At 32.3% G+C, this 23,137-nt stretch overlaps 1 protein-coding gene and 1 long non-coding RNA gene across 5 annotated transcripts; both read left to right on the forward strand.

The window, feature by feature from the left end:
* Positions 1–200: 200 nt before the first annotated feature.
* LOC108661617 (uncharacterized) lies at positions 201–11,266 on the forward strand. 4 transcript variants are annotated; one of them, XM_088802833.1, is made up of 11 exons: positions 214–1,414; positions 5,588–5,646; positions 7,078–7,204; positions 7,286–9,217; positions 9,329–9,465; positions 9,706–9,788; positions 9,901–10,012; positions 10,132–10,224; positions 10,323–10,403; positions 10,515–10,741; positions 10,844–11,266. In XM_088802833.1, exons 1-11 carry the CDS (start codon positions 367–369, stop codon positions 11,013–11,015), a joined length of 4,071 nt encoding a protein of 1,356 aa, XP_088658959.1. In that variant the 5' UTR covers positions 214–366; the 3' UTR covers positions 11,016–11,266. The 4 variants fall into 4 exon arrangements, 3 of the variants coding, with proteins under 3 accessions (XP_088658960.1, XP_088658959.1, XP_088658958.1); XM_088802832.1 differs by having other exon boundaries at positions 7,078–9,217; XM_088802834.1 differs by lacking the exon at positions 10,844–11,266 and having other exon boundaries at positions 208–1,414; positions 7,078–9,217; positions 10,630–10,723.
* Positions 11,267–17,541: 6,275 nt separating this feature from the next.
* On the forward strand, positions 17,542–22,816 carry LOC148760191 (uncharacterized). Its single transcript, XR_016023336.1, has 2 exons — positions 17,542–18,727; positions 21,869–22,816. It is a non-coding gene; the product is annotated as an uncharacterized LOC148760191 (long non-coding RNA).
* Positions 22,817–23,137: the final 321 nt, after the last annotated feature.

Consider the following 23,137-nt stretch of genomic DNA (forward strand, 5'->3'; position numbering starts at 1 on the left):
AGAATGGATTGCAGAGCGACTAATATTTAATTTAATATTAATTCGACAAACGGAATGGTTGACTAGTCCAATTCTGATTGAAAACTGCTTGTAGTAATTTCCACGAAGTTGCGTGACTGATGCTTGGCTTGGAATATGGGGGGTCCCTCAATTCCGCGTGAGCTGTGGGGACAAGCTATTGCTGGAAAAGTTTTCATCTTCTTATATTTTAAAGAGCAAATGTTTGATGCCCCCGAATTTGCTTTACTTTCTTAATCTCAACTTCATTGGCGCTTCTAAGTTCGCTTTTCCTTGATTCCAAATTTTATCTGCACTGTCTTATTACCAGTTTTGCCTCGACCAAATTTCTAGTATTTCCGTACAGTGATGGCCTCTTCTGCTTTGGACGCCTTAGTCGCCTGCGCTAAAGCTATTCAAGACGAGAATCTGACTCTTGCCGACTCACTCCTGGAGCGGATCTGGAATCTTGCTGCCGACCAATCCTGCCCGGAAAGAAGCGATGTTGTGAAATACTTTGCGGAAGCTCTAGTTCGCCGAGCTTACGGAATTTCTTCTGCCAGTGCCTATTTCACTTTGCTGACTCCTTCACCCATTAATTTCCTTCATAATTTTTCCTGCGATGCCATCAACACTGCCTGTATGGGAAAGAAACGATTGCACCTCATTACCTTCTTATTCCGACCTTTATGTTATTGGAGATACTTGTTTAGATCACTAGCTAATGCTTCCGGTGATTTTCTATCAGTCCGTGTAAGTGTCATAGTATCACCATTTCTGGAAAAAATAGTAAAATTCCAACAAGAAAAAAGTAAGCACGATCTCACTACGGCGGCCATGGAACGTGGAATTAAGTTGGAGGACTTGAGAGTGGTTTATGCCAATAGTTTGGGTGATGTGGATGCGTCTAAGGCGGATTTCACAAGGACAACGGATGAGGCCGTAATCGTCTATTATCACTGTAAACTTCACCAGTTGCTGGCAGATGCAAGAGTAATGGAGAGAGAGTTGTTAAAGTTGAGGCAGATAAACCCAGAGATTGTGATTATAGAAGAGCAATATGCTGACCATAATGACTCCAATTTCATCAAACGGTTGGAGAAATCTTTTCAATATTACTTAAATTTTTTGGAATTTTACGAATTCATGTATTGTAGACCACAGATAGTAAACATCGTGGGATGTGAAGGGACAGACCGACTTGAGCGACACCAGACTTTGGCTCAATGGCGATCCCTCTTGCGAGCGAATGGCCTTCTTCCAGTTCCACTGGCGCCGGATATCGGGTCTGGGGACATTGAGGATAATGGGTGTGTGGTTTTTCAAAACGACGATGGCCTATTGCATTTCACATCGGCTTGGAAACTCACAGATGCGGTGGACCACTTCAATCCAATCAGCTATAACCCTATCCAAGGTATATTTCTTATGCAATGTTTTACAAAGTAGAATAAATAAATTCACATTCCATTATATTCATGTTTTATAGCGCCCATAATGATAATACAATTATCTATTAGCATGTTTGGTTGGGGGAATGGCTAAGCCATTCCCCCTTTATTCCCAAGGAATTTTTATTCCTTTGTTTGGTTGAAAAATGATCCAAGGAATAGCCATTCCTATGGAATGACTATTCTTCAAAATCCTTCAAAACCAAGGAATAGCTAATACCACCCTCCCCATGGTATTAGCTATTCCATGGTTGAAGAATAAATTTAAAAATTAATAAAGACAAAAATACCCCTTACAAGTTTGAAAATTTACAACTTTATTAGTATAAAATATTATTTTTCTCTCTCTCCTCTTTCTCTCACTTGATTCCAATTTTTAATAAAATATTAATATTAAATTATAAATAAAATATTAATATTTAAATTATCAATTATTAATAAAATAAATTATAAATTATTCCTATTTAAAAACAAAATAAATTAAAAATAAATAAACATAATATCATTTAAATTAGATAAACAATATTAATAATTAAATAATCAATTATTAATATTTAAATAAATTACCAATTATTAATATTGAAAAAATAAAATAAAAAATTAATCATAATAAAATTTAAATTAAATAAAATATTAATATTTAAATTATCTATTATTAATATTTTAAATAAATAATCAATTATTAATTTTCAAAAATAAAATAAAATAAAATAATTGATCATCATAATATTTAAATTAAATAAAATATTAATATTTTAAAAAATAAATAAATATTAATATTGAAATTATCAATTATTAATATTTTAAATAAATTATCAATTATTAATATTTTAAAAATAAAATAAAATAAAAATTAATCATAATAATATTTAAATTAAATAAATGTTAATATTTAAATGATTTATTATTAATATTTTAATTAAATTCTAGATTATTAATATTTTAAAAATCTAATAAAAATAAAATGTCACATAAATAATAAAGGGTGTTTTTGTCTTTTTATTTTCTATTCCTTTCTTATTCCAAAATTATTGTTACCAACCAAACACTACAATAAGTCATAATAATTATTCCTGTTCTATTCCCTTTGTCATACCAAACTAAGTAATAACTATTCTATTCTATTCCCACCTCATTCTATTCCCACATAATAACTATTCTATTCCATTCCTGTCTATTCCGCCAACCAAACGTACCATATAGGTTATATACTTTTTTAGGGCAATTACGCAAGTTCATTATTTGATCCATCTCCCTTTTGATGACATAAAGCTACCTAAATCTCATATTTTATGTCCTTGATTTTCACAAAATTTTAAAAAAAATTTCAAATCAGTCTATCTTATATTAAAATTTTATATACCATTTTATAAAAAAAATGATGTTTCAAGGTTTTTAATAACAAAAGAGTAAAAAAAATCATTGAAAGTAAATTTGAAATATATATAAAAAGGAGTAGTTTGTGTTCAAAAAAAAAAAAAGAACATAACTTTGACACATCGAAAAGAAATAAAAGGGACTAAGAAAATGGGATGGAGGGAGTATAGTTAAAATTATTCTTTGATTCGTTAAAATCTTTTGAATAAATCAACTAGAAAATATACTTTATTTCTAAAGTATTGATGCAATGAAATTTTAATTTAGGATTAAGGAATAAGAATCAAATTTATCAGTATCTAATTTGGTGATTAAATTTTACCATCAAACTTTGAATGACTAATATTGACACCATTTAAATCAGTCAAAAAGTAAAAAGAAAAAATGTTTCCTGAAATATTTCTTAATTTTCAATAACATAAAAGTAATAAATTTGGATATTTGAAAAAATAAAAATAAAAAAGAAAATATGGACATGAAGTTTTTTTTCCTTTCCTCTTCTTCCTTTCCCTTTTCTCTTTTGTTTTTTCTTTTTTAGCATGACTATTATAAGTACCAAATTTTGCACTTTAATAAATGAAAAATTAAAATATAATTTCCATTTTAATGAAGTGAAATTTTCATAAAAAATTAGGAAAGAATATCAATTGGCACAAAAAGTGTCAATCAATAGTTCAAAAATTTTAGGGTAACTATCAATTTGGATAGATTTTTAATTTTTTTTTCACTTTTTGACTATTTAAAGTGTCGATCAACTTAGGCTTGAATTCAGAAAATTAGTGAATTTGACCAAACTTACAGTATTGATCAACACATAATGTAAATCGACACTACATTTTTCAGATCGATTTATTTTTAATTTTTTTGAATTATCTAATGATTTATTTTTAAAATGATAAATCTCTTAAAAATTATAATTTTTATTAGAAGATAAAATTTAAAATTTTCATGAAATCTGAGTTGTTCATCACCTGATCCTGACCGTCCACTCCATTTCATCTCAGCAATTAATACTCCATCATATTTCTACCTACCTCATAATTTATTAGATATCCTCGCCTCTCCTCTTCTACTGCTAGAAATTCCCACAGCAATTTGGTAACTTACAAGTTAAAGGAGTTCAGAAGTCCAAGAATCTAAGAGTCTAAGCGAGCCCAAAATGTCCATTCGAGCTTAGATGAGCCCACAATGTCCCTACAAACCCAAACGACTCTACACCAATCTAAAAGATCCAGACGAGTCCAGACTCTCAAAAAGCCTAGCCTGTGACTCATTCAATTCAATCCAATGCCATGCTGAATCAACTCTTAGACCTAGATCCAAGCAAGTTCCTCTTGGTAATAATATCCAAACCTGCATGACAGACATAGATAGAACTTGTCCATATGAACGTTTATCATGTAGGCACATTAGTAGACATGATAAAATGTTGAGGTTTAGGATTATAATTATATGCCATATAGAAAAATGTTGTTATAAAATTGTCACAGATTGTATGCAATTAAGGTTTATGACATTTAGATATAGTTCGGGTTGCTATCCTATATGCTATAACATGAACTAGTCCATGTAATTTTATAGTCATGAACTATGCCATCTAGTTTTAGGATCATGAGAGTATGCCATATATAGTTTGAACCATATAATGCACATGCCATATAGATAAATGTTGATATTAAAATTATGGTAGATTGTATGCCATTAAGGTTATAATGATGTCAATAGTATGACAAATAGATGTAGTTCAAGTTGCTATGCAATAACATGAACTATGCTATGTAATTTTACTGTCATGAACTATAGCCCATAGTCTTAGGATCATGAGAGTATGTTATATATGCAGTTTGAACAATATAATATGCAACGTAGTTTTAAAGATGTTTTCATCATTCAATATGTCATATAACTCTAAGTACATATATTTTTGACATATATTATGCCATATAAATTTAGGGGCATTCTTGTCATTTGGCATGTCATGTAGTTAGGGCATTTTCATCACGTTGTACCTTATATAGTACATGTATACATAAAATCTCTAATATGTATTATGTTCTTATGTAATTTTCAAGTTTAAGATTTAGTAGTTAAATTTTGATTTCATCATTTTAATGGTGACCAACCTACACCAAATATTAGCGTCCACTCTTCTTTTTTATTCCATTTCTCTATCCTTGTTCCTTTTGTCTCTCCTCGAAGGTTTTCATAATTTTTGTGCCGAATTTGGTCGACCAACATTAGATAAGGCATTGGTGACCACTGGTCAGACCCAGACCCCTGCTTTTCGTCCTTTCCCCATGTCGCTTTGCTCCTCTCTTTCCCCTCGCTACTTGGCTATTCTCTCTCTCTGATTCTTTCTTCCCTCATTTTCTCAGTCTTCGTAATCCTTTCCCTCTTTTTTTTTTATTCGTTGCCCTCTCACCATCCCAAATCAAGCTGGCTGACTCTAGGTCGATGTGGACGACCAAACCAAGCTTTAAATTTTCCCATCCCTTTCCTCACTTCTACTTTTCTATCTCTCTTCTCCTTCTTGTATGGCAACAGAATATTCTACATTCATTACATTTTTTACTGTACTGTTAAAATTGCACTAATAGAAAATGATTGGTAAAATTTGACCATAAAACTAGTAATGTAGGAGAGTGATAAATTGGATCCTTGACCCTTAATGCATCTTCATTGGCCTTTCTTTACTTAATTGTTATTTAGCTTAGAAATTATATTTTGTATAATGATAACACTTTCATAAACTTTCATTGTAGGTTTCAATCCAAATCCTGCATTAGAAGATACAGTTCGAACTTTACAAGTTGACCGACAGGTACTAACTTTTTTTTCAAGTCTCCTAAACAACGCCTTATAAGATTTCCACTTTAGTTTTAACTTACAAAATTTCCTCATTATAGGATAAGATCCAAATTTACCACTCTATTTAGGGTGATTGATCAAGTATAGCATCTATCTCCAAACGATTGAAATTTTAGCACTATATTTATTAATTTGATTCAACATAGTCAAAATTAGAAAATTTCTTTATTTCTTCCTGGAGTATTTTTTTATAGTTAAATTTTTATCATTTTTGAATCAAATTAAAAAATATAGTGATAAAATTGTACTTGTTCAAAGATGAGTAGTAAATTTTATTTTATTGAATCATTAAAGAATTTAAACTAGTTTTGTAATCTCATAAATATTTAAATTCATTAATAATTCAATAAAAAAAATTCTAGTTTTGATTTAGCTAGATTTAAATTTTATTAAGAATGTTTTACTTTTTTTAAAGTAAAGAAAATTTTACTTTAGTAAATAGTTCAAGATTAATAAGGAAATTGATAGATAAAAATTAGTCAATAATTAATTTAATAAGAATATTATCAATTAAAGAAAATTTACTTGAATAAAGACTTCAATGTTACTAACCAAATAAATAAAAATCAGTTACCGTTTCAATTTAATAAAAAATCATTAATGAAGGACAAACTTATTAATTTAATAAATTGTTAATAATATATATGTTGTTCACTATATATAAAAGATAAAGATAAAGATAGTTTAATTAAAGCATATTAAAATTTGAGTTCAAATCTGTTTATTCGGTGAAAAATATTTTTTTAAAAAATGGTTTATGTAAAAGCTTTTCTACGAATTAAAAAAAGTTTGGTTGCCTGGAGATGGTTAAAAGCTTGCTTGTAGTTTTTGAAGTACAAAAAAAATATAAAATTTCATCCAAGGATATACATTAAGGGTAACACCTGGATATTAAATTATTACAAATCTTGAGATTGAAAGTTTGGAAAAATTATTAAATTGAAGTCATGTAATTACAGACATTACATTCCTTGCTATTAACAAGAAAAGCTAAGATTCCTTTAATACTTCGACAAAAAAAAGTTGCAATTGGAATGTGACATTTGAAAACAAAAAACAAAAAATAAGAAAAAGTAACATTTGAAAGTAGAAAACTACTTCATTCTTTTGCAAAAGGGTTCTTTAGCCGTATTAACTTGCCTAGAGGTTACATATTTTGAATGTTTTGTGTATCTTATTTGCTATTTGTGGAACGAAGGATCCAGAGTCTCTTACTGCTTCTAGACAAAAGATGCCAATAGCGAGGTATTTAGAATTAAGTTGCATACAAAATGGTCCAAAAACAAGTGTTAACCTGAGGAGTGGTTGTGCCTCTTCCCAAGTGTTATTTTGGATTTTCTTGTTTTGCTCTTAGTAATTCATTATTACCTTTTTTAATTAACAGGCGTCCTCATTGAATGGATTGGCTGCTTTTGCTGGGATATATGACATGTTAGAAGATGTATGTTTGAAATATGAGCTTCCATTGGCTTTAACATGGGTGAAGGGAACCCCGAATGGAATCATGTCAGGTCTAAACAAGAAACGTTCTCTATCCATCGAAACTACTTACTCTTATATTAATTATTGTTATTATTATTATGATTGTTTAGAGAAAATTATTCAGTATAAGTCTTTCATGCAAGAATGTGCAATATATGATATTCAAGAAGGGCAAGCTATTGCTGGACAAGCGCTTCAATCAAATGAGCCCTTCCTTTTTGAACCAAATATTACTGAGCTTAGGAGCAATCCATTTGCTGAGGCTGCACAGAAGTCAGGCTTACATGCGGCCCTTGCAATCTGTCTAGTCAACCATTATACTGATGATGTTTATATACTAGAATTCTTTTTGTCCTCATCTGAGGAACAACTTGAGGAACCAAAATCCTTGGCACTTCGTATCTTCGAAGACTTGAAAAAAATGAAGACAAAGTTTGTAAAGCTAAGAGTTCATGGCACTGAAGTCGGTTTGCAGGAAGAAGCCATTCCAAACATTCCTCATTGTGGTAAAAGGAGAAAGTCGAGATCTGATGTTTGGGATGAATTTACCAAGAAAAAAGATGGCGATGGGAAAGAATGGGCTATATGTTCACATTGTGGTAGAGGGTTTGATGGTTCAAGTAGGAAAGGAACTTCACACCTAAGAAATCACTTGGAACGTTGTAAAAGCAAACGAACCAAAGTTGGAGATAAACAAGGTAATTCTTCCAAAGTTGAAGATCAACAAGGTAATTCTTCATTTGATCAAGATACGAGTCGCATGGATGTTGCAAGAATGATTATTAAGCATCAGTACCCATTGAATATAGTTGAGGATGAATATTTCAGCACTCTTTTGAAAAATTTGCAACCAAGGTTCAAACTTCAATCGCAAGAAATTCTAGCATCTGACATATTTCGTGTCTATAAAGAGGAAAAAGGTAGACACATTGAATATTTTGATACGCTCTCTTGTCGTTTTAATTTGACAGTCAGTTTGTGGGCAAATGATCTTGAAAAGATTACTCATTGTTGTTTTACTGTCCAATTTATTGATGACAATTGGAAATTGAAGAAGAAAGTTCTTGCCTTGAAAAATTTCGGGCAAGAATTTGACACTAGGATTTTCCTTGAAAATTTCAAGAGTTTGCTTAAGGACTGGAATTTTGACAAGAAAGTTTGCTCCTTAACCATGCATAATTCCTCCTCAAGTTTGGAGATAGCTGAAGAAATAAGAAAAGCCTGGCTCTGTTTCAGAGCTCCACATCCTTTAAGCACATTTTACATCAGCTGTGATGGGTGCATTAATGGTCTCCTTGCTAAGGATCAATCAAGTGAGATGGATGACGTGCTTCAAAATGTCGGAAAATCTATTGATGGTGCCATCAAAACTTCAAGTGCATGTTTGCTGGACATTTATGATAAATACAAGAAACTGAGTGAGCAGGAAAGAAAAGGCTATCCATTGATGAATGTGATATCTGATAACAATTGGAGGACGTGCAGCTTGGTTTTGGCAATTGCAGCTATTCTTGATCCACGATTTAAATTTGATTTTGTGGAGTTCTCATACAATAACATCTATGGCTTTGATGCAGCCCGGATTCACTTGGCAATCATTCGTAATGCTCTCACTGGTTTTTTCAATGAATATGCAAGTAATATGTACAGTGGGACATCTCTCTTCGATGATAAAAATTCCTTGAAAATTTTCAAAGCTGAAGAAAATACAATGGAATCTTTCCATAGGTGGTACAATTATAAAAGGAATGTTAACACTGAGGTTTCATGGAAGTCGGAATTTGATAAGTATGTTCAGGGACCTGTAATGTGTTCCGAAATGGAGTTTGACGTACTTGGTTGGTGGCGCGGACATGCTTCAAGCTTTCCTATTCTTGGGAGGATGGCTCGTGATATCTTAGCAATGCCTATGTCATCGATCATATCAGGTTATACTTTGGCTGAAAAAGTTATGATGGACAATCCAATATTCAATGGCTTAAATCCTCAGATCATAGAGGCTATGATATGCGGCAGGGATTGGTTAGAATCTCCAAGGGCAAGTAAGTAATATCTTCATGATCCATTCTTATCATCATATTATCTCTGTTAGCTATTTAGTTATTTCGACCGAGCTTTTTCAAACGTGGAACCTAATAAGAGAGGAAACATAGGCTGCCTCACTGTCAAATTGAAGGATAGTCGACCTCTTGCACATCATTCGGAGTTAGACCACTTCTCTTCCGAATCTGATGATGAAGCACCATGGAATGAAGAAATAGGGAGGGAGGCCAGAGCATGGTCAGAGAAGGTACAAGCAATACCCTTCCTATTTTGTACTTATTAATTAAATCCTATATGAGGAAACTCAACCTAAAATCTAGGGCTAGTACTATTTAACATCTCGTATGCCTAAAAGGTTTTCAATCTTTTTTGAATGGCAAAGATTTCAAATTTTCAGAAATTGATTTACTAGTAAAAGGTTTTTTAACATAAACTAACCAAAAAAAAAAAATACTCTTACTTTTGTTGTTTTTCTGTATTTTTGTAGGATGTTCAGGCATATTTGATCTCTCCTTTAACGGAAAAAGAAGAAAAACATTTGAGCAAATGGCAAAGTCATGAAATAAGTGGGTACGTATGTGTGCCATTACATGATACATCCTATCAAATATGATAGTTTAATTAAGCGTTGATATCATTGTAATCATAATGAAATTTATTTATTTGTTGTTCTGTTTTGAAGAGAAATAATTGGACGAGATAAGATACAGGATAAAGCATTAGCACCTTTGCTTAGAATTCCTCAAGATGATATTGGTTCAGGAGATGTAAAAAATTATTATGTCGAGGATACGGTTAGTGTCCTTTCAAAATAATATTTCTCTTTCGGTTTTTTTTTTCTTGGAAATATACTAGTAGCTTGAAATGATAAGCTGAATGCATATATTAAGACGTGCCTTGCCCATATTTGAAGGTTGTGAATCGGTTCTTCATTTTGCTTAAAAGAAGGTATGAGAAGTTCCCACATAAATACCTGAAGCATCATTCCTTCGATTCTGCTACAGCTGTAAGGGCCTTTTATTTAAAATCATAATTAAGATTTTTTTTATATGTGTATGATCATTGGCAAGAGAATAACTTTTCAACTATATATGATGAACTCAGACTTTCTTGATTAATGGATCAAAGGCTGAATCTGAAGTGTTAAGATGGGTTAAACAAGAGGACTTGATAGGCGTGAGCAAGGTAACTATTTTTATTCCCTATAAGTTAGTCTGTTTAATGCAATGTCATAACTCATAATCTATAGGTAGGCACAATTATCACTTTCGTTTTTCTGTCGCTGACTCACTGCAGTTGTTTCTGCCAATGTGTTGGAGCGAACATTGGCTTCTTTTTTATGCTGACATTGACGATAAAAAATTGCTATGGATGGATCCAAACGAATATTCTCGAATGTCCAATGCTTCAGAGAAACAGGTGATCAGGCGGTGGTTTTCAGAGTTTCTATTGCCATCCATGGGTCATAATAATGCCAAGGATTGGCCGTTTCTTGTCCCAGAAAATATTCCTATGCAAAAGAAGTAAGCAAGCTGTCCTCATTTAAGAGAATTAGTGAAGCTTTTAGTTTTTCATTTTATAAATGGTATTTCGTTACACTCTCAATCTTTTCATTGACAATGCAGCTCCGTGGATTGTGGCCTCTTTGTCATGAAATATGCCGACTGCCTCACACATGGGAATTATTTTCCTTTCAGTCAAGATGACATGCCTCACTTCCGACGTCGTACATTTCTTGATCTATTGCGTGGAAGAATACGTTTGGGAAGGATCCATCAGCCAAGGTTATGGACTTGACATGATATTATTTTGCGAATAAATGTATATTATTAGTGAAGTCAACATAAAGTTTGTAGTGCTATAGCCGGCATGCATGGTCTATTTGTTACTTTCAAAGGGTATTCACAAATTTAGAGGAATTAAGCCTTAATTTTGGACTTTTACTTGTACGCATGTCTTTTGGTTTATTTAATTCTGAATTAATCACTAGTTTTGTGATTTTTATTCTTGAAATCAAATATAGTCATCGATGGCCATATTTTCCCAAATAGGTGCTTGAAAGTAACTATATCATATATATATATATATATATATATATATAAAGTATTACTTAAAAAAATTTAAATAAATATTTATTCTTTTATTACATTTAATCAAGTTTTTATATTTTTATTTTGGATCAAATAAGCCTTTATAATTAATGATTGATTAATTGTCATTAATTTAAATATTTTTTGTTATATTTTACTCACATAATATTGATGTGAAGAGTGAAAAATACAATAATCATGTCATCAAATTGCATCAACATGTCATATTATCATTTATTATAATATATTAATATGTCACGTTAATGTCATGTTAATATCATGTGATATAAAATAATAAATGATATTTTGTTTCAATTAATTATTAGTTATGAACAATTATTTGACTTAGAATAAAAGTATAAGAGTTTAATTAATTTAAAATAAAAGTATAAGAGTTTGATTCAACACAATACAAGTATAATGGTTTGTTTGAATTTTTTTAAATAGTTTAAGAACTTTTTAGATATTATGTTAAAAATATTTTATATTAATATTTTAATATTATTATTTTTAAAAATGAAAGTAAACAAAAAATAATTTTTTATTAAATGTAATCCTATGTCAAATCGAGCTGGACCTAAAATATCCTGTCCAAAGCCCAATCCAAGTTAGTTTAGACCCGCAGGTCTGGTGGTTTACCTGAGCCATGGACAGCTTGTGATGCAACTCCTATTTTGATTGACAATTTTGTTAGTAAAGGAACAAAGATACTGGCACTTGGTTTCAGAAAAAGAAAATTATTAGTATTTGTGTCATGGCCCAAGTCCAGGTCAGACCCCAAGTATACTATAAGTGGGTCAGAAGGGTGAAGGCCCAAGTAGAAAATGGGCCGTAGAGTTGCAGGGCATTGTTTTGACGGAGGCAAAACTGAGCGAAAGGTTGTAGAGCACGAAGCAAGATAGATAGCCGAAGGTTTTGGAGGTAGGCCTTTCAGCCCATGATGCACTAGAAGGTTCCGGATACCGTATAAGGCAAAGCAGGCAATTAGTCAAGTCGAAGCACTTGAAAGTAGTTTACGCCATAAGTTTGGGTGATGTATTAACAACTTAATTCACAGTTACATATTTATTATAATTGAGAAAAATAAAAATATATTTCTGTAAAATACCAAAAACTATTGTTAACTCTTATTTAGGGTAAGTAAGAGTTTTAAAACTCAAATCTAAAAGGTTCATTTGTTTGGTTAGCTAGTTTAGATTTTTTAATAAAAACGAAAAATTTCAAGAGAGGTACTCTGATGAAGAATAACATCCTAAAAATGTTTCTAGGCAGGGCTGAGCTGCGACGCCCAACCGGACAAGGACCGTAAAATGTCAAGCCCGTGGTACATTACTATAGGCCCTAACCTAATTCCTATCACCCCTTCATCTATGTGGATAACACTTGGCTTGCATGATCACATCGTTACTTTTTCGTTCTCCTTTTCGTCTGATATTAGGAAATGAATTTTGGTTTACTATCTTTTTCTTTTTTTTTTTTAGAAAACCTTAACGTGATATCTTTAAAAAGATATATGATTAATAATTAAAATATAACGTCTCTTTGAATTTAATATTTTTTTAAATAACAATTTAACTAATCTTATTAAGTATCTATAATCAGACTTTTAACTTGTAATTTGTACAAGCAACTTTTCTAAAAGTTTCTTCATTAAAATTAGTGAAGATTAAGGGAAAACAAAAGGAGTGATTTGAAAGTATGTGAAGCATTTTATTCAAGATTTTGGATACGCTTTTGCATAAGTTGAGGGAAGGTTAAATATTTAAAATATTATGTAAATAATCCTAAAATTTTGTAATTTTATTTTCCTTTACCTAAAATGTAAAAGTCTTATACTTTTAGTATTTGATTAACATGTACAAGAAATAACCATGATAAGCATTTTAGAGGATGAAATATATAGGTGCACTTAATTTGTACCTTTAAAAATTAAGCACAAATCACTAGTTCTCTTTGTTAGGGTTTAGGGTACTTTAAATGAAATATATAGGTGCAATTTTTAAATGTTTAATCAGGATATTACTAGTTAATCTAATATCATAAGTATAAAAAAAAAGTCTTTGTACGTTTGGTTCATCATTCTTTTTTCATCTTTCTTTCAGCTAAAATATCAAGTACAAAAATTGCTCCAAACCAAAAGAAGGATAAGAAAATTTATAGGAAACTTCCTAAGAACAAAAATTCATTTTATATTAATCCGAGCCGGTCCTCTTTTCAGCACGCGTTTTCTTCTTTGTCTTCACTTATTTGCCTTTCTTTGGGGGCCATGCTTAAAACTTTAACACATATTTGCTAGTGTTCAACATAAAGTCTATCTCAATTTCTAAGTACCTTTAGCTTAAGGTCTATCTCAGCATAAGGTCTCTCTGTGTTGTTTTGTTCTCTCTTTTGATTGGTTGTTTGCGAGGAAACACCAAACTATAATCCGATAAGTTGTTTCGGAGTAGTTTGTGCAGGTGAACCAAGGTCCAAGGCCCCAAGCGTATTGTGTATTTTCTTTCTCTTTGCCTAGAAAAAGTATTCAAGACAATGACCCCAGTGGCCCAGACCCATGTGCTATCCGTTTGACTTCAAAAAGGCTTATATATTTTCCTTACCCCGTCAAAGCAGGTGACTTTCGGATTTTTTTAATCATAGTTAAATTCGAGTGCAAGAGACTCGGATGTGATAATCGGATCTTTTCACTTTCTCCGTATGGTCAAAAGGATTTAAGCCTTCACATTTTTTTAGCTTTTTTTATTCACTTTTCCCCATATTGCCTTGTTCTGCCCACTATACATACACACACAACCAGATTGATGCAATTGGCGTTCAAGACACTACAAGGTCACAGTCATCCCCATCACAACAGCAGCAGCCATCATCACTGCCTTCTCCTGATAATGTAGCATTTGATTAACATGTAAAAGAAACTACCCTGATAAACATTTTAGAGGAGGAAATAAATAGGTGCAATGCACTTAATTTGCACCTCTAAAAATTAAACACAAATCATGAATTCTCATTATTAGGGTTAATTAGGGTTTAGGATGAAATATATAGGTGCAATTCTTAAATGTTTAATCAGGATATTCCTAGTTAATCTAATATCATAAGTAAAACTTAATAATAATGTCTTTGCATGTTTGGTTCATCGGTCTTTTTTTTCATAATTATTTCAGCTAAAATATGAGGTAGAAGAATTGCAGCAAACCAAAAGAAGGTAAGAAAAAAAAAAGTCATTTTGTGTTAAGCCGAGCGAGCCTCTTTTTGCACTCGTTTTTTCTTGTCTTCATCTATTGGACCTTCCCTTCCAACTTCCTGTCCGCGGTGAGAGCCATAAGATCCGAATTTCGGTCCTTAAAACTTAAACACACATTTTCTTGTGTTCAACATAAAGTCACCGCACCGCACGTCTTTTATCTCATTTTTTAAGTACCTTTAGCTTAACCTTCTCTCTCTCTCGTTTTGTTCTCTCATTTGATGGTCTATTTGCGAGGAAACACCAAACTTCGATCCGATAAGCTGTTTAAGAATAGTTTGTGCAGGTGAGCCAAAGTCCAATACCCCAAGTGTGTTGTGTATTTTCTTTCTCTTTGCCCCCCAACTTAGCAAAAAGCCAAAAAGTATCCAAGACAATGACCCTAGTGGTCCAGTCCCATGCCATACCCTCTTGACATAAAAGGCTTCTACATTTGGGATTTTTAGTCATCATCAAATTCACATTTTTTTATAAAGTAAAGAGAATTCGGAGGTAATAATCGGATCTTTCCATTTTTTTATATTGTCAAAGGGGGTTTAAGCTTACACATTCTTTTAGCTTTTTTTTTATTCACTTTTCTCCTTATCGCCTTATTTTGCCCACTATAAATATATATACACGCGCAACAAGGTTGATGCAATTGGTGTTTAAATACAAATAAACGTGATGGGCGTTATTCAAGAGAAAGTTAAAGCATTTCTTGCTCTAATTGCAGCACTTGTCCTCCGACTTTGTCCTAAATTAGACACGACAAGATCACAGTCACCCCAATCACAACAGCAGCAGCCATCATCACTGCCTTCTCCTGTTATCGACTTAGAAATATCGCCGCCGTCGACACTGCCTCTGCGCCCACCACCGTCAACGTCCCCTTCCTTCAATGCGGAGTCACAACTACTTAATTTACTCGCTGCTCAGCCGCATCTACAGTGGCAAAGTGCAATATTGACATTTTGCTTCACTTTTGCCTTTGGATTCTCTCTCCAATTTTCACAAACCGATCAATCCAAGGACAAGGAGCCCCCTTTTTCCTTCGTGTTGCTTTCTTTTGCTGTCTTGCTTATATTTGTCATACTCTTGGTTGCATTATTTATCAGCCAAAACCATGCCAGAACTTCACAAGTGTTGGAAAAAGTTGCACTGTTACTAGCTGCCGCAGCATTTTGCCACGCCACTGCAATTCCTTTTCCATTGAACCTAAAGTTCGCTACATGGACTCTGTTCTCCGTCTCCTTGTTTGTTGTCGTGTTTGTGCCACCGCAATTCTTGAGTCGAGGTAGTGCTTCTTAAGTAGAGCTAGAGCAGAGTCGTAATGTTTATACTTAATCAATTGCTTAGAAATTGATTCCTTCTTCCCCTTATTTCTTTGGATCAATATGGTACAAAAAAATCTATGTACAAGGAAACAGATAATTAGTAATCGTAGCATTTTACCTTGTATTGGTGTTGCAGACACTGCCTCCCAAATCTATAGGATTAATTCCATTTATTTGCCATTACTTCCACACTTAATTTGCTTCTTTATTCCGCTATTTCAAGTTGAAAAATGGTGTAACTGTTAATATAAAAAAAAGAAGAAGTGTGATTTGATTAATTCCATTTATTGGCTGAGACTGTGAGGCATGCTTGTATGGTTACGGGCAAAGTAGATTTTTATTTTGGAGGAAATTTAGCAAGTATCATGAATTGTTTTTCTTTCTCCGTCAGACGCGGCAAAACAAAAATTTTCATTAAATAAGGTTATGTTATGAGTCATGACATCCAAACATCATAACACGTGCTTAAAGTTGTTCTCGAAGTACATCAAAACTTAAGCTCCAAAAACAGAGCCCTCTGTCACTCAGAATAATAAAGAAGAAAAGAAAAGGGGAAAATCTTGACCTGTTAACCACAACCACTTGACGGCTTTGCAGCTCCCTTGCTACAATTCTTACCTATCACTAGGGATGGGAACAGAGGAACACAGACCAAGGTCATTCATTGGCCTGCTCAGTTTAATAAATTTTGATTAATTTTAGGGTGATTCTACAATTTGACAGGTGGCTCCTGATTCAATTTTTTTTAGAGCCAACGCTTGTAATGTAAAAGTTGTGCAATTTTGTTGAATAAAATAATAAAAAATATAAATAAATTTTATATTTATAATTGATATGATTTAAAATAGTAAATCAATCACCATTTGTTTACTCAATTACAAATATTTTTAATGAAAATAAGTATTTGATTTTAATAAGCATTTAATCTTCTCACCCCAGTCATTGTAAATGTCCAATGATTTTAATACTATTCTAAACTCATATAGTACAGTACCAAACTTAACTACATAGCAACAATAATGAGATTCATAATCCCCAGCAAAGCAAAGGCCTCCTTAATAAAAAAAAAAGAAGCAATTTCTCACTTACTTTCTTCTTTTTCTTAAAATGCTTCTCATTTATCTATTCTTTTTCAATTTCCACTATCTTCATCATTACTGCTCATTGTTTTTAAATTTATTTGGAATAATATTTAAAAAAATTTCTTAAATTATTCAAAAAAATTCAAATAAGTCATATACTTTTATTATGTTCAATTAATTTTTTATAATTTTACTTTGAATGAAATATATTTTTATATTTTTATTTTGAATTAAATGAATTCTTATAATTAATGATTTACTTAGTCAAAATATCATTTGTCATTTTAAATCACATAAGTTGATGTGGTATGTCAACATGTCATAATTAATTATAAAATGACATACTAATATATCATAATAGATAATGACATGACATGTTAATGTGATCATATAACATTTTTCACTTTTTACATCAACATTATATTAATATCATATAACGACATTTTTTTTTTACAAAATTTCAAGGAGCTTCAAATTTTATAGGTTTTTTTTTTTTTTTCGTTTTGATTTTCTTTTATTTGAAGTTTTGGGAATTTCATTTCTTGTTCATTTTATTTCACTCGAATTTCATTTGAATTTTATAAAAGGAAAAAGAATTGCCAATTTTGGCAATTTCTTAAATTACTGTGCTACATGTATATTTAGTAAAGTATTTTTCTTTTGATTGGGAATAGTGCACTGGGTCTTGAATTCGATGTTTGGTTCATTTCACCAGAAATTTCATTTCATCTTTTTGATACGTACTTCTTTTTTGGGTTTTTTATTTAGAATTTTGAATTTTTATGTATGAGTGGATGAATCTGAGGTGGGTTTTGTGAGTTAATGTTGATTGAGAGCAGTGGACTTCTCTTGCAGTGATTTGCGGCGGCTTTGGAGACTGTAAAATTTTGGTTGTCATCTTTGGTGGGGAACAGTTAGGTGGCAGTACCAAAAATTCAATTTCTGAGGATACTTTCAACTTCTCAGAGCTCATGAACTTCGATTCTTATGCTAGGTGGTGTAACAGCCCTGCAGCTACAGATCAGATGTTTGCCTCCTTCGGTTTGTCCTCCTATCCATCCTTTCCTTGTGCCTCTCTTGATTCATTAAATATTACAGAACAAAGTTCTGGTACCTTTGTTGAAGGTGGTGATGCGTTAAGTGGCATGGGTGGTTCTTATAATTGTGTGGATAGAATGGTGTTCCAGCAAACAGATGCGCACTTTGGTAATCCGTTGGATTCCACAGATACCGATGAACAGGGTGTTAGACGAAATAATGGTGGAATAGACAAAATAATACTTCAGATGTGGCAAACTCGTTGATTTCAAGGCCAGTTGGACAATCACTTGATGAGAAGATGCTTAGAGCACTGCCCTTGTTTAAGGAGTCATCTGGAGGAGGCATCTTGGCAAAAGTATGGGTTCCAGTTAAGCATGGAGATCAGTATATGTTGACCACTTCTGATCAGCCCTATTTGCTAGACCAGATACTTTCTGGTTATCGTGACGTGTGAAGGACGTATATCTTCTCTGCAGAACTGAAACCGCGTTCCTTCCCTGGGCTTCCCGGTCGTGTTTTCATCTCTAGAGTTCCTGAGTGGACTTCTAATGTAAACCATTACAGTGAGGATGAGTACTTGCGGTTTTCACATGCTGTCAACCGTAAAGTCGGTGGTTCTATTGCCTTACCAGCGTTGGAACCTCTTGAGATGTCTTGCTGTGCTGTGCTGGAACTTGTCACTGTGAAAGAGAAGCCCAACTTTGATGCAGAAATGGAAAATGTCTGCCTTGCACTCCAGGTTAGTATATATTATTTCTGTTTATGTATTTGTAAAGTTTTTGTTTTTGGGTCCTGAATGTCCGTTTCCTGCTCTCTGTAACTCTCCAAACAAATCAATATCACTGACATATCCACCTTTTTAGCTCATTTAGAATTAAACTGCTTTATAATGGTTGACGTGTAGAAGAGTATGAAGGAGGGCAAAACTTACTAACAAATGATTTTCTAGAGCCTTTTATTCTATTTGATCCGTTGCTAAGTGATATTTTCTGTGTTCACATATTATTTCGAAGACATCTTTAACCGCTGAAAAAGAATGCATTTTCTGCTGGAAACTCTTGGATTGTTTGTGGGAAGTTCATATCATTTTCTGATGTACTATCATGCTTGTAAATGGCAACTCTGGATCTTTTGGTCCATAAAAGTTGTAGTTAACGACAGAAAACTTCTTCTGTTATCTTGCATGAGATGGATTTAGTGTTACTTATACTAAAAGTTGGGTACCTGTTAATTGGAACTTAGCTATTTTAAGATTTAAGAACAACTTGTTGGAATGCAACATTTGGATTTTTTGCAACTCTAATAAAATCTTATAATAATAAGGCTGTGCCTTGGAGTTGTGGTAGAATTATAAGCTTCCACATATGGAATATAGCATATAAGATGAATTATCATAAAAACACGTGCTTTGCCAAATGAAAGATAATGTAAAACTGAACTTTGATTAGTATCTTTATTAAACATTCCCTAATTAAGGATTAGTTTGATTTGTCATTGTATCTAAGTTGTTACTTTTTTTTAAAAAGAGATACATGAGTGAAAGGTAAAAGAACGAAATCGGATTTGGTAAGCTTCGTTAAGATTTTATTCAATTTGGTTGAACACGTCATGAATGATCAATCCTAAGAATAATAGTTCTTAATACATGTCATGCTCATATATATTTGGATCTTGTTAAGCACCGTTGATGTGAATGCTGATTAATGCTGGTAAATACATGTCATATTCAATTAATTGACAATCAACTCTAAATATAATAATGGGGAAAAAGAGCATGAAGGTGGTCCCATTTTCCCATATGGTACTGAAAAAATTTTGACGTGAAAGAGTTATAATTAATGACACTTCTATAATTAATTAGTAAATGTGAATAGAATCTAATGTGTGAAAAGTATGATTTTAAAAAAACGATTAAATTTCTCAACTCTCTATAAAGCAAGGGTTTTTTTTGGTGGAGTGGTGGTAGAATCGAAGTACGACTATATTAATCGAAGTTGCGTGACTGATGCTTGGCTTGGAATATGGAGGGTCCCTCAATTCCGCGTGAGGTGTGGGGACACGCTATTGCTGGCAAAGTTGTCATCTTCTTATATTTGAAAGTGCACATGTTTGGGCTATAGGGGCGGCTTTAGATGGTTAGTTACAAACATAACTTAACTAGTGAGGTAACTTAACAATTCGTCAATTGCTCATCCCTTATAAAGAGCTGACAAACTTTTATACATATGTCACCAATAATTGTTACAATACATGAAATGGAGACATTTCTTTCCTTAAAGACTTAATAAATATTTTTAAATATACCATCAAGTGCTATTACAATATTTGAAATAGAGACATTTTCTCTTAAACTACAAAAGACTTAGTCTCCTATATAGTTCTACCCTGTCATTGCTTTATACAAAAGTTAGCTCATTACATCCTCTCCACTCAATTGTCTGACATCCTCATTGATTGGTTGGCTTAGAACTCTTGATCTTTTACTTGAAAGCATGGAAGTTGACTTCTTTCTCCTCAGACTTTATCATTTCACCAAAGACTCTTATGTTGGTGGTTAAGAAATTAACATAATTTGTGGGAAATGTAATTTAGTTTTTGTTGTTGCAACAGTTTTTAACTCATGGTTAAAATTTAAATTTGTGGAGTTTTTATATAGTGAGATTTATAATTAAGATGGTAAGATGCAATTTGACATATTTCATAAAATTCTAATTATTAGGTATCAATATCAATATCCATTAGATATTGCTGAACAAAAATTGGCAATAAAAGTTGTTTGATAGTACACTTTGGTAATAAAAGTTGGGAATTAAAGATGAAGATTCTTGCTTTCAAAAGTTTAGAGTATAACTATTGCAAATACTTTAACTGAAATTATTCGAAGCTCAAAGTGGAAATATGAATAAGAAATTAAGTTAGATTACTGTAGATAAATTTTTTTGGATGATGATATTGTTCAACAAATAAAAGAAAGTGATCGTAATTAAGGCTACTTCTCTGTTGTTATTACACCAGCTACCATAAGTTGCGTGTGATGGATGATATATTTTTGAAGATAAGGAACAGTGAGACAGAATTGAGAAAACTCAAGTTTTAGAAACAGTAAATTAAGTGAAGCTATAAGGTGAGAAATCATGGCATAAAGATCTTCTTTTAAAATTGGATTCAGACTGACATACTCAATAGCGCTTTGGAATTAAGAGAATATTTTGTCAACTGGAGTAAATTGATAGTAATTTTAGAATATATCCATCAATGGAGGAATGGGATAAGTCACTGCATTAATTTTGCACAATTTTGAAAGGTTTTTATGACATTTAAAATAGTTTTTGAGAATATACTTTCCCAAGATCTATAACATATATAAGAAATTTCTTAAATTGAAAAAGAATGATTATCCATTCACTACATTGATTAAGAGAAAATGTGACAATTATAGGAGGATGTAATTTAGTTTTTGTTGTTACAATTGTTCTTGACTCACGCTTAAAATTTAAATTTTGTGGAGTTTTATATAATAAGTTTTATAATTGTGATAGTAAGATGCAATTTAATAGATTTCATAAAATTTTATAAAATATCAATATCCATTAGATATGGATTTTTATTTGTAGTTTTATTAAATGCCCCAAGTGTCCTGCGTATTTTCTTTCTCTTTGCCTCCCTAACTAAGCAAAAAGGATTCAAGACAGTACATTTCATTTTTCTCCTTACAGTCTCATTTGACCCACTGTACATATATACACACAAGATTGATGCAATTAGTGTTCAACACAAATGAACGTAATGAGCATTATCCAAAGATAAAATGAGTCAAATACTTCAATTCTTTTGCTGTCTTGCTTATATTTGTCATTCTCTTCGTTGCATTATTTATCAGCCAAAACAATACCTAAACTGCACAAGCGTTGGAAAAAGTTCCACTGTTTCTAGCTGCCGCAGCATTTTGCCACGCCACTGCAACTGCTTTTCCATTGAAGCTGAAGTTCACTACATGGACTTCAGCCATGACCCATAATCAGTCGTACAGGCGTGCTCCATGATGTGAGCTGCCCATAGTTGTCTGATCGATCTAATTCTTCTACTCTAAGCACATCAACTTTTTCTTTGAAAAGTGAAATTTTATTAAGGCCCCTCCAGCTAGTGTACCATCACAAGTCTTGAACCATGATGGAAGACTTCTAGTGGCATATGAAATCTAGCTTTGTGATAAGAAAAACTCTCTACAGTTACAAAAGATTTCAGATGCTCAATAAGAAGTTGGCACCTACTCTCAACTAAGACCTGTACTGTACACAAAAGCTTGAGTTAATATTATATATCTTCAATTCTTTTGCTGTCTTGCTTATATTTGTCATTCTCTTCGTTGCATTATTTATCAGCCAAAACAATACCTAAACTGCACAAGCGTTGGAAAAAGTTCCACTGTTTCTAGCTGCCGCAGCATTTTGCCACGCCACTGCAACTGCTTTTCCATTGAAGCTGAAGTTCACTACATGGACTCTGTTTTTCGTCTCCTTATTTGTTGTCGTATTTGTGCCGCTGCTATTCTTGAATCGAAACCGTGCTACTTAATCCAAGTAGAGCTAGAGCAGAGTTGTGATGCTTATTCTTAACCAATTGTTCAGAAATTGATTCCTTCTTCTTTTCTTTTCTTTTCTTTTTATTTTTTTTACATTGAACCAATCACTAGGGGTGGGAACAGACCAAGGTCATTCATGGGTCTACTTAGATTAATTTTAGGGTAATTCTACAATTTGACAGGGGGCTCATGTTTCTATTTTTAAGAGCCAACGGTTTTAAAGTAAAAGTTGTGTAAATTTTGTAAGTATGATTGATGATTTAAAATAGTAAATCGATCACTTAAATTGATACCACTTGTTTACTCAATTGTAAATGTTTTTAAATGAAAATAACTATTTGATTTTAATAATCATTTAATCTTCTCACTACAGTGATTGTAAATGTCCAATGATTTTAATACTATTCTAAACTTGTATAGTTCGGTACCAAGCTTAGCTACATAGCAACAATAACGAGATTTATAATAATAAAAAAAAATTCTCATTTATCTGTTCTTTCCAATTTCCATTATCTTCATCAATATTGCTTTCTTTTTTCGAAAAGTAAGTATTACTCATTGTTTTTA

The sequence above is a fragment of the Theobroma cacao genome, unplaced genomic scaffold, assembly GCF_053813885.1.
Source record: "Theobroma cacao isolate CCN51 unplaced genomic scaffold, ASM5381388v1 tig013, whole genome shotgun sequence".
Lineage (NCBI taxonomy): Eukaryota > Viridiplantae > Streptophyta > Magnoliopsida > Malvales > Malvaceae > Theobroma > Theobroma cacao.